The sequence below is a fragment of the Haliotis rufescens genome, unplaced genomic scaffold (genome assembly GCF_023055435.1).
Source record: "Haliotis rufescens isolate VD_foot unplaced genomic scaffold, xgHalRufe1.0.p SCAF_17, whole genome shotgun sequence".
Classification (NCBI taxonomy): domain Eukaryota; kingdom Metazoa; phylum Mollusca; class Gastropoda; order Lepetellida; family Haliotidae; genus Haliotis; species Haliotis rufescens.
Window position 1 is genome coordinate 21,510,021 of NW_025963857.1, and position 12,406 is coordinate 21,522,426.

Consider the following 12,406-nt stretch of genomic DNA (forward strand, 5'->3'; position numbering starts at 1 on the left):
GGCGGTTTCCGTGTCCTGGCTTGCTGCAAATTGTACAAGACTTATTTGATTGCACCGGTGGGAGTGTAACGGTTTCATTACGATTTGTCGTCGGTTGGATACACAGCTCACAGATGTTTCAATGTTGATTTTACACACGTGGTCCCCAAGGGCAGTTTAATGCTGTTCTCCGTACGGCTATTAATGCTTTTATCGGTGACGTTTGTATCAGTCTGATACAAATCAATACTACGATGTAGATTATTTAGTGTCCCTCGGTCAGGTGCTACTTGGGAAAATGATGAATTAACCATGATTTGTAAATGGGATATTTGAGGCCTTGTATTGAGTTCCCGTGATGCAACGGGGATGTAATGGTATTTGGGACGTTAAGTATATGAGGGAGTACGCCGTTTTTAAGAACTATTTCGTCATCAGTGGGTTTCACATATTATGCACATGGAATCGAACTAGGTTCTGCGGCGTTGTATGTGTGGGTTGAGGGTCTAAATGTGGGGTGAGGGTGTAAGTTTGGGGACGGGGCTGTATGTGTGGGGTGAGGGTGTAAGTGTAGGGACGGGGTTGTATGTGGGGGGTGAGGGTTTAAGTGTGGGGGTGAGTGTGTAAGTGTGGGGGTGGGGGTGTAAGTGTGGGGTGAGGGCGTATTTGTGGGGGTGAGGATGTAAGTGTGGGACTGAGGGTAGAATTATGGGGTGGAATTGTATATGTGGGATGGACTGATTGTAGAAGTGATTCGTTGGGTAAATTTGAATCTTACGATAAAAAAGGGTTATCCAAGAAGATAATGAAACGATAAAAAAAATATAAAATAGCAAATACGGGACGGGGAAGCAGAATATAGGCCAAACAGTCTATACAGAATGTGTGTAGACAAACAGCAGCGACTGAAATCGCCAGTGCTGATCAGTGCAGGCAGCATGGCGTGTACTTTATAGTAGCAGGAGTCGCTTGTTGTTACTACTTGGTCTTTTGTCTCTCAAGTAGACGGCAGACTTCAAACTAACTCTCTCAATTTACGCCATTTCCCGCAATATTCCAGGAATATCACGCCATTGATATACCAGAAATGGGCTTCACACAATGGGCTTGGGTGCGACGGACGAACGCTTCAACCACTAGGCTACCCCGCCGATCCAAATGATGATACTAGTATTTAGATGAGTAAGAACAGAACCACGAAGACTTGTCTCACAATGTACCAACCAATAGCAATGTGTCATACTGGCCTAACTGGTATTTCTCACTCACTCACTCATTCGTGACTGCATTTCATGAGTACAAATCATGAAACGTCCTAGTTGGGAATTTTTATTAAACAATTGCAAAACGAAATGATGACAGTCTGCAGAATGCAAAACTAAATGACTTTCAACCTCCTCATATCAACTTGCGCTTTTTGTCTGGCTTCCAAGAAAATGTCTGCTGTAAAAGTTAAGCCTTTCGACTGTTATAATTAGGTTAGGCTGAAGTTGACTTATTCTTTCTCCTCCTTGTGGTGGAGATTTGATAACCCGTTTAAATGACCGTACTTCATTAAAGAAAGAGAATGCAAAGATTTTATTGTGTAGGCCGGTTAACCCCATTTTCAACAAACGTAATATAGCGCCTGTATGTCATTCACTGGAACATTTACCAAATAATACAATGTACATGTATACTGTCTGCCCACAGTAATTGTGTTTATGTAAATGCACAAATGCACAGCCACATTGCACAAATATGTAAAGTTATACTGTTTACCGCCGAACTCAGCAATAGTCCAGCTTTTTATGGTGGACTGTAAATAATCGAGTCTAGACCAGACAACCAGTGACTGATATCATCACGGCGTATAACAGTGGCGCCAAACCTTTAGAGAACACTTATATAGAAGGTGAAGGACGCCCGATGTTATGGCTAGACGGCGTAACAGTAACGCCAGGAGAGTCGCGATCCTGCATCAAGCTTGGCAGTTATCATTTCTAGTTCAACATCTCCCCAAAATATTATGTTTTATGTGAAAACAGCTTGTCAGTTCGTGGATGTGCGCGAAGAGAACACAACCCTCTATGTAATCTTATTTCTTAATTCGAGGGGCACGATCATGTCAAGTACCACAATTTGCTGTGCAGAGTTACGTCCCTTACTTGTGTCCCCTAGGGGATTCCGAGGCTGTGTATTTCCCCAGTGGGGATTAGTCATACTCCACGTCTGTTGCCAGAGCCGAATAAAATTATAATTGGATGGTTTCAATGTTGGACAGCGTACCCTAATGGCGTGGGTTGTGGTATTTATCTGGTCCTTTAGTATTCCATTATTTACGTGTCATTGCTGATCTGTGGCATATATCATTGTTCACTCACTCACTCTCTCTAAGATGCAGTATTACAATTTGAACAGTATTTCGATCAGGGGGAGAAGAAACAGCATGTGATGCACGTCTAACACGTTTAGCCGTGAAACCAGTGCTACAAAAAACAAGGCGAGTCTGAGATTCCAGTCCCGCGGTCATAGGATGCTGACATGCCCAAGGGACGCAACCCTGCTCGGGCGAATTGTGGCGACGACTTCATGGCCACCCATGCCCCATGCTGAGAGATATTTGTCCAGTACAGTATATCGATGTATAAATAATGTATGAATGCTTATGATTGGTGATACCTTTCATTCTTCTGTTTCAGTACTTAGAACTCAGGTTCAACTACAGCGTAAGGGTGATGGGCTGCTTGGTGTTCACATTGCAAATGGTAAGTCACACGCAGTCACACGTAGCCACACACAGTCTCACGCAGCCACACACACTCACACGCAGTCACACAGTCACACGTAGCCACACACAGTCACACGTAGCCACGCGCAGCCACACGTAGCCACACACAGTCACACGTAGCCATGCGCAGCCACACGTAGCCACACACAGTCACACGTAGCCACACACAGTCACACGTAGCCACACACACTCACACGTAGCCACACACAGTCACACGTAGCCATGCGCAGCCACACGTAGCCACACACAGTCACACGTAGCCACACACAGTCACACGTAGCCACACACACTCACACGCAGTCACACACAGTCACACGTAGCCACACACAGTCACACGTAGCCACACACAGTCACACGTAGCCACACACAGTCACACGTAGCCACACACAGTCACACGTAGCCACGCGCAGCCACACGTAGCCACACACAGTCACACGCAGCCACACACAGTCTCACGCAGCCACACACACTCACACGCAGTCACACGTAGCCACATTTAGTCACACGTAGCCACGCGCAGCCACACGTAGCCACGCGCAGCCACACGTAGCCACACACAGTCACACGTAGCCACACACAGTCACACGTAGCCACACACAGCCACACGTAGCCACACACAGTCACACGTAGCCACACACAGCCACACGTAGCCACACACAGTCACACGTAGCCACACACAGCCACACGTAGCCACACACAGTCACACGTAGCCACACACAGTCACACGTAGCCACACACAGTCACACGTAGCCACACACAGCCACACGTAGCCACACACAGTCACACGTAGCCACACACAGTCACACGTAGCCACACACAGTCACACGTAGCCACACACAGTCACACGTAGCCACACACAGCCACACGTAGCCACGCGCAGCCACACGTAGCCACACACAGTCACACGTAGCCACACACAGTCTCACGCAGCCACACACACTCACACGCAGTCACACAGTCACACACAGTCACACGTAGCCACACACAGTCTCACGCAGCCACACAGTCACACGCAGTCACACACAGTCTCACGCAGCCACACAGTCACACGCAGTCACATGTCACACGTAGTCACACGCAGTCACACACAGTCACACGAAGCCACACGCAGTCACACACAGCCACGCGCAGCCACACGCAGCCAAACGCAGCCACACGCAATCGGACCACCGAAGGTATCGGGTTCGAGGTTAATCAATGGATTTGTTATATCGAAATTAATTATAAAGTGTTTAATTTCACTTTTTTGGCAGTCTTTTGTTCTATTGCAATTACAATTCTGTCAGAAAGATCGGTGAATTCAGCATTGCCACTCGCAGACGGACAAATTGAAGTCAATATTGACGTATATATATCAGGTAAATTGTGATCATGTGACGAGTCAATATTCGAGGTCAGTGAAAGTCACGTGATTCTATCAAACCTTTGCGGGTCAGTTTTCTGTTATGTCGGCTTGAACATGATTGTTTCGTCACATGGTTTGGATTAACGGATTAAAATTCCAATAAAGATATACATTGTGATATCAGAAGATGAAGGTGTCATTGTTGCGGCTAATCAAGTGGAATATTCAAATTTAATCACATGAGAACCGGGCGATAGTCGTTAATACAAGTACAAAGATTGCGACAATGGCGCCTCTGGGCAGACCACTCAGCAACTGCTATGACGAGTTAAACTCATCTTTGACACCCCCTCAGATGTGCATGCACAAATTTATAATGCGGCGCACACAGTGATGCTGGAAGCTAATTCACTCATTACACAGACACGGATTACCAGTTGTCAAATTTAGCAACCTGTATTACTAAAATTCCAGACAGAGACGAGTTATTCCTGGTCCTGCTGTGAGATAAACAGCACAGTGTCCCACTCGGCAGTCTTCCAGTGCAGCGAGACGGAAGCGTCATCAACGTAGATTATTGTATCATCTACGTAGATGGAAGTATCTTCTACGTAGATGAAAGTATCATCTACGTAGATGAAAGTATCTTCTACGTAGATAATTGTATCATCTTCGTAGATGGAAGTATCTTCTACGTAGATGAAAGTATCTTCTACGTAGATGAGAGTATCATCTACGTATATGAAAGTATCTTCTACGTAGATACTTGTATCATCTTCGTAGATGGAAGTATCTTCTACGTAGATGGAAGTATCATCTACACAGATGAAAGTATCTTCTACGTAGATGAAAGTATCTTCTACGTAGATGTAAGTATCATCTACACAGATGAAAGTATCTTCTACGTAGATGAAAGTATCTTCTACGTAGATGAAAGTATCATCTACGTAGATGAAAGTATCATCTACGTAGATGAAAGTATCATCTACGCAGATGTAAGTATCATCTACACAGATGAAAGTATCTTCTACGTAGATGAAAGTATCTTCTACGTAGATGAAAGTATCATCTGCGTAGATGAAAGTATCATCTACGTAGATGAAAGTATCTTCTACGTAGATACTTGTATCATCTTCGTAGATGGAAGTATCATCTACATAGATGAAAGTATCATCTACGCAGATGTAAGTATCATCTACACAGATGAAAGTATCTTCTATGTAGATGTAAGTATCATCTACACAGATGAAAGTATCTTCTACGTAGATGAAAGTATCTTCTACGTAGATGAAAGTATCATCTACGTATATGAAAGTATCTTCTACGTAGATACTTGTATCATCTTCGTAGATGGAAGTATCTTCTACGTAGATGGAAGTATCATCTACACAGATGAAAGTATCTTCTACGTAGATGAAAGTATCTTCTACGTAGATGTAAGTATCATCTACACAGATGAAAGTATCTTCTACGTAGATGAAAGTATCTTCTACGTAGATGAAAGTATCATCTACGTAGATGAAAGTATCATCTACGTAGATGAAAGTATCATCTACGCAGATGTAAGTATCATCTACACAGATGAAAGTATCTTCTACGTAGATGAAAGTATCTTCTACGTAGATGAAAGTATCATCTGCGTAGATGAAAGTATCATCTACGTAGATGAAAGTATCTTCTACGTAGATACTTGTATCATCTTCGTAGATGGAAGTATCTTCTACGTAGATGAAAGTATCTTCTACGTAGATGAAAGTATCATCTACGTATATGAAAGTATCTTCTACGTAGATACTTGTATCATCTTCGTAGATGGAAGTATCTTCTACGTAGATGGAAGTATCATCTACACAGATGAAAGTATCTTCTACGTAGATGAAAGTATCTTCTACGTAGATGTAAGTATCATCTACACAGATGAAAGTATCTTCTACGTAGATGAAAGTATCATCTACGTAGATGAAAGTATCATCTACGTAGATGAAAGTATCATCTACGCAGATGTAAGTATCATCTACACAGATGAAAGTATCTTCTACGTAGATGAAAGTATCTTCTACGTAGATGAAAGTATCATCTGCGTAGATGAAAGTATCATCTACGTAGATGAAAGTATCTTCTACGTAGATACTTGTATCATCTTCGTAGATGGAAGTATCATCTACATAGATGAAAGTATCATCTACGCAGATGTAAGTATCATCTACACAGATGAAAGTATCTTCTACGTAGATGAAAGTATCTTCTACGTAGATGAAAGTATCATCTACGTATATGAAAGTATCTTCTACGTAGATACTTGTATCATCTTCGTAGATGGAAGTATCTTCTACGTAGATGGAAGTATCATCTACACAGATGAAAGTATCTTCTACGTAGATGAAAGTATCTTCTACGTAGATGTAAGTATCATCTACACAGATGAAAGTATCTTCTACGTAGATGAAAGTATCTTCTACGTAGATGAAAGTATCATCTACGTAGATGAAAGTATCATCTACGTAGATGAAAGTATCATCTACGCAGATGTAAGTATCATCTACACAGATGAAAGTATCTTCTACGTAGATGAAAGTATCTTCTACGTAGATGAAAGTATCATCTGCGTAGATGAAAGTATCATCTACGTAGATGAAAGTATCTTCTACGTAGATACTTGTATCATCTTCGTAGATGGAAGTATCTTCTACGTAGATGTAAGTATCATCTACACAGATGAAAGTATCTTCTACGTAGATGAAAGTATCTTCTACGTAGATGTAAGTATCATCTACACAGATGAAAGTATCATCTACGTAGATGAAAGTTTCTTCTACGTAGATGTAAGTATCATCTACACAGATGAAAGTATCATCTACAAAGATAAAAGTATCTTCTACGTAGATGTAAGTATCATCTACACAGATGTAAGTATCATCTACACAGATGAAAGTATCATCTACATAGATGAAAGTATCTTCTACGTAGATGTAAGTATCATCTACACAGATGTAAGTATCATCTACACAGATGAAAGTATCTTCTACGTAGATGTAAGTATCATCTACACAGATGAAAGTATATTCTACGTAGATGTGGGTAACATCTACACAGATGAAAGTATCTTCTACGTAGATGAAAGTATCTTCTACGTAGATGTAAGTATCATCTACACAGATGAAAGTATCTTCTACGTAGATGAAAGTATCTTCTACGTAGATGTAAGTATAATCTACACAGATGTAAGTATCATCTACACAGATGAAAGTATCTTCTACGTAGATGAAAGTATCTTCTCCACAGATGAAAGTATCATCTACATAGATGAAAGTATCTTCTACGTAGATGAAAGTATCTTCTACGTAGATGTAAGTATCATCTACACAGATGTAAGTATCATCTTCGTAGATGAAAGTATCATCTACATAGATGAAAGTATCTTCTACGTAGATGTAAGTATCATCTACACAGATGATAGTATCATCTACACAGATGTAAGTTCTTCTACGTAGATGTAAGTATCATCTACACAGATGAAAGTATCATCTACACAGATGAAAGTATCATCTACGCAGATGAAAGTATCTTCTACGTAGATGTAAGTATCTTCTACGTAGATGAAAGTATCTTCTACGTAGATGTAAGTATCATCTACACAAATGTAAGTATCATCTACACAGATGAAAGTATCATCTACACAGATGAAAGTATCTTCTACGTAGATGTAAGTATCATCTACACAGATGAAAGTATCATCTACACAGATGAAAGTATCTTCTACGTAGATGTAAGTATCATCTACACAGATGAAAGTATCTTCTACGTAGATGAAAGTATCTTCTACGTAGATGAAAGTATCTTCTACGTAGATGAAAGTATCATCTACGTAGATGAAAGTATCTTCTACGTAGATGAAAGTATCTTCTACGTAGATGTAAGTATCATCTACACAGATGAAAGTATCTTCTACGTAGATGAAAGTATCATCTACGTAGATGTAAGTATCATCTACACAGATGAAAGTATCGCTGTGGCACACATATGCTTCCATACTTTGTAATGTGCGACACGTAATTACACCTGGTATTTAATGATTGTTAAGCAACAGTACGTTAATGGTATAATTATTTAATTATGTCACATACTCTCGCACCTGTAACATACAGAGATTTACATGCCAATGGTATCTGATATGTAATATGCTATGTTATGATATCATGTCAATGTCTCGTCCTGCAGATGGTGTACATGGCTGTTGTTTTCTATGCCCCTGCCCTCGTCTTCAGTCAAGGTACGTGTGTGAAATTGATTTTATGCAATACGTCACAAACACCATCCCTACAATGTTAGGAATGTCAGGGAAAATGTTTTGACATAGTTTCACGGTAACAAACTGTTTTTGCGTCGTGGGGAGAGTCAGCCCTCAACACACACATACACACGCACGCACGTACGCACGCGCACAAACACACTCACACGCGCGCGCATGTCAGAATTCACTCTTTTAAGGCTGAACGGAAACCTCCATAACACATTCCAAGGCCTTGATAGGCGGTCATGATATTTACCACTTGATTGTCTGGTCCAGACTCGAGTATTTACAGACCGCCGTCACACAGCTGGAATATTGCTGGGTGCGCCGTTAAACAACAAACCAACCAACCAACCTTGATAGGCGGAGGTTTGATTTTGTATGGAGATAATAGATATTTTTCAGCTTCAGCTGATCTACAAAACAGATATTTTATTAATTTAAACTATGAGCCTCAATTTCAATTTTGTAACTTTCTTATAATGTAACAATGTCTCTCTTTTTTTCAACGGTTTGAAGCCTAATTATTTTTTTCATGAATTGTCGGAAACAATTTAACTGTTTTCGATAAAATCCCAGCCCCAGCCCCAGCCTAAGCCCACAACCACCCCCACCTAAACCCCACCCCATTCCTCGGATATCAAATTGCTGGTCCCTAATACGTCACTCTGTTACAGTAGGCCTTTTGTAACATGCGTAGCGACTACGTAAAGGGGTAACCAGTTTACCATGACTTTTAACAATTATACTAAATTCTGATTGGTCAGTCAGAGGTTTCAAACCACAACAACCACCTCTGATGGAAACAGCTTGTGTGGTAATGTAACAAAGACAATGTTTGGCCACATCGCTTAAAGGTTTTTATCGGTGTTTCCTTTATTCAGATTCACAACCCACTCCAGACATTGGAACCAACCCACGCCCAGAGCTCCAGATAAGCTGCGTATCTGCGTAAAATACGCATCAGAAATGCAGAAATACGCAGTAAAATAAAATCCAAGCGTATCAAATACGCAACGAACATTACAGATACGCTACAAAAATAAAACTTGTGCGTATCATCAAAATATTGTGAAGAAACCCTGCGTATATGATTAGCAAATCAGCAACATATTTTGAAATTATAAACGGGCATTCCGTCAACCTTGCCAAACTCCACGATGACAGTTACATCATGGATCATTTGCCATCACACTTTCTTGTGGAAGTATCGTGGTATTTTTGAGTCCTATAAAGCTCTCGAACCCACACGACACCAGTTTGCTGGGCCTAGATGAATAGTGTTTTTAAATATTTAACTTAAATACCCACATGTGTAAAAACTAGTGGGTAACAGAAATTTGAATACCCAGATAGAATTACTGATACCCAATGATTTTAAAATGCATGGGTAAAATACCCACAACACCAAAAGCTTATCTGGAGCTCTGCATGCCGTTTCACCGCCTCCACTAACCCAAAGAGTTCGCTTTGAATTTTGTTTAGATTCGCCAATATTCTTTACGAGACGTCATGAACGACTTCCCGTCATGTTTCATTAACACAATCGGAACAAAATAGAAAAGTTTAATGTTTTACGACTGAACTAATCCATCAGTTTTGATTGACAATGTCTATGGCTTCATGCAACACTTGAATATATGTATTTAAATACGATAGCTTCAGTACGTATTCCTGCAGCTTGCTAAAAGAAGCCGCGTTATTAACCATCTCCTTGGGTGAGTACCTACACTCAAATGATCCTAACAATGCCACAGAACGCAGATATTCGCTAATGACGTCATTGGTGAATCTAATTACCCTTATTTTGTAAGATTTTTTATATACGACGGAACCCATGAGTGCCAAGGTGTAAAACAGATGGCCATTCAAAAATTTTACTCTTAGCTGAAATGAAAGGAATAAGTAAGCTGATTTCGTCCTCCGTATCTTTCTGAAGCAGGATGTCGACTTGTGCTGTTTCTGTCCCGCTTATCATCTGCCAGTAACCTGTCGCTATGCCTCATTACTAACCCAAATTGGGCCCCTTTAAAGCACTGGGGCTGATAATAGAATATGATGTTTCACGCCAGGTGGAGGGAGGCCCTATATAGGGGAATAAGATACACCAAATCAGCTACACCTTTCGGGTCATGTTAATAAGTCATGCGCCTATCTGAGTTGTGTTTTGTTTGATGTTGTAAGTGGCATTTCTACTTTACGTGTTCCTCAAGATCGGATCGATAACCTAATTCTTGATAAAATGTTGGGTAAGCTGTGTTTGATTGCTCCAACATGTCCTTATCTGAAAGATATCGAAGAATCTGTGAAGTCTTTGTCATTTGATAGACCTATCTCCGTTCGCAGGCCGTACCTTTGTGATAAGCGAGCGAAATGCCGTGGTATTTAAATGTGAGTCGGTCAAAAAAAAGCAGCAATAGATTTCAATAAAAAAAATAGCATTACAGTGTGTAAACATTCTTTTGCTCAATTAGGGAGAAACCATTTGATTTTAAGGGTTAGGAGGTTGGGGCCTGGATTTACTCTAATAAATAATAAAACTTATGTTTTACTGATTTCCTTTTACATATTTTCGCACTTAAAGAAAATAAATAAGGGACTGGTAATTTATTATTAAGGAGGGGGTGGGGGATATTTGGTGAGGTGAGGTGAGGTGAGGTGAGGTGAAATGGAGTTTAACGTAGCGTCCAAGATATTTGCACTTATATAGCGACGTGCATGCACGTGTATGTGTGTGTGTGTGGCTGCTTGTACTAGTCCAGACTGATGCCGATTTATAGTGCCAGCACACTGAGATACCATGCCACAGTTTAACATGAATACCCCACTCAGACACAGTATACTGACTCCGAGCCGACCAGTCCTTGTTTTAGCCCCTTAATGCCGAACGCCAGACAGGGTAACAACAAGTACCATCTTTTAACGTCTATTGGTATGACGCGGCTGGGGATCGAACCCCGGACCTTCCGCTCTCCGGGCGGACGCTCTACCATTAAACCACGAAGGCGGTCGGGGTATTTGGTATTATGGGGGCTATTAAATGATGTTACATAAAATGGGGTTTGGAGTGTGTGTGTCAACCAACTGTCACTAATGAGTCCTTCTAAAGAATAAGGAATACGGTTCGCAATTTCTACTTATTTAAAAAAGAATAATTGAGCACCTGTATTTGTTGGAATTCAACCAATAATGGTACGAAAAATGTTTTGTCTTCACACTTGATTTATTCATGTAAGTTTACTTACCTAAAGTCTGTTTCATTAAACTCCACCTTCAAAGTCTTTTGGTACACACATTCAAAATGTCCACTCCCAACACAGATCGTAATGACACTGCGAAAAGGTCCTTCTCATATTGTCTGTCTGTTGTGTTAACGCCTCACTCAGCAATATTCCAGCTAAATGACGGCGGTCTGTTAATAGTCGAGCCTGGACCATACAATCCAGTGGTCGATATCATGAGCATCGATCCACGCAATTGGGAAACGATGACATGCATCAACCATGTCAGCGAGCCTGACCATCCGATCTCGTTGGTCGCCTCTTACGACAAGTATACTCGCCTGTTGCGGCAAGTATGGGTTGCTGAAGACCTATTCTAACCCAGATCTTCACAGGTGTCTTCTCCTATTAACTAGTTCTTGGTCATACTTACGTTGCGTCATGTTTATTATTTTGGTAGGCGGACAAAATCTAATTGGTGAATCTAATTTTAGATGTTCGCGATAGGATTGCGCTTAAGTTAACTTTCACTTCTAGGACAGGTCAATAGGTTTCATTTGCAAGTTGTATAATTATTATTATATCCCAATATAAACTGCCAGGCAACAAGAAGTATACCCCCATGTTTGATGATGTATTTGATAGGGTGGCATGGTTGTGTTTTGGAGTTTGCAGTGTTTCGGCAACTGTTTTCAGCCTTGCGACCTGTTCATAACGTTTGTAATATTTTTGTCCAATCCAATTTTCAAGTGAATACTTTCATTTGGCCGGCAGTTCATATTGGGATATCATATTCAACT

General features: G+C 40.9%; 1 protein-coding gene across 1 annotated transcript in view; it reads left to right on the forward strand.

The window, feature by feature from the left end:
- Positions 1–12,406, forward strand: part of LOC124133957 (sodium-coupled monocarboxylate transporter 1-like) — a 47,851-nt gene that overhangs the window by 19,901 nt on the left and 15,544 nt on the right. Inside the window, exons 2-3 of the mRNA XM_048397703.1 lie at positions 2,661–2,726; positions 8,313–8,364. Coding sequence (XP_048253660.1) covers positions 2,661–2,726; positions 8,313–8,364 — 118 coding nt within the window. The remainder of the gene's footprint in view (positions 1–2,660; positions 2,727–8,312; positions 8,365–12,406) is intronic.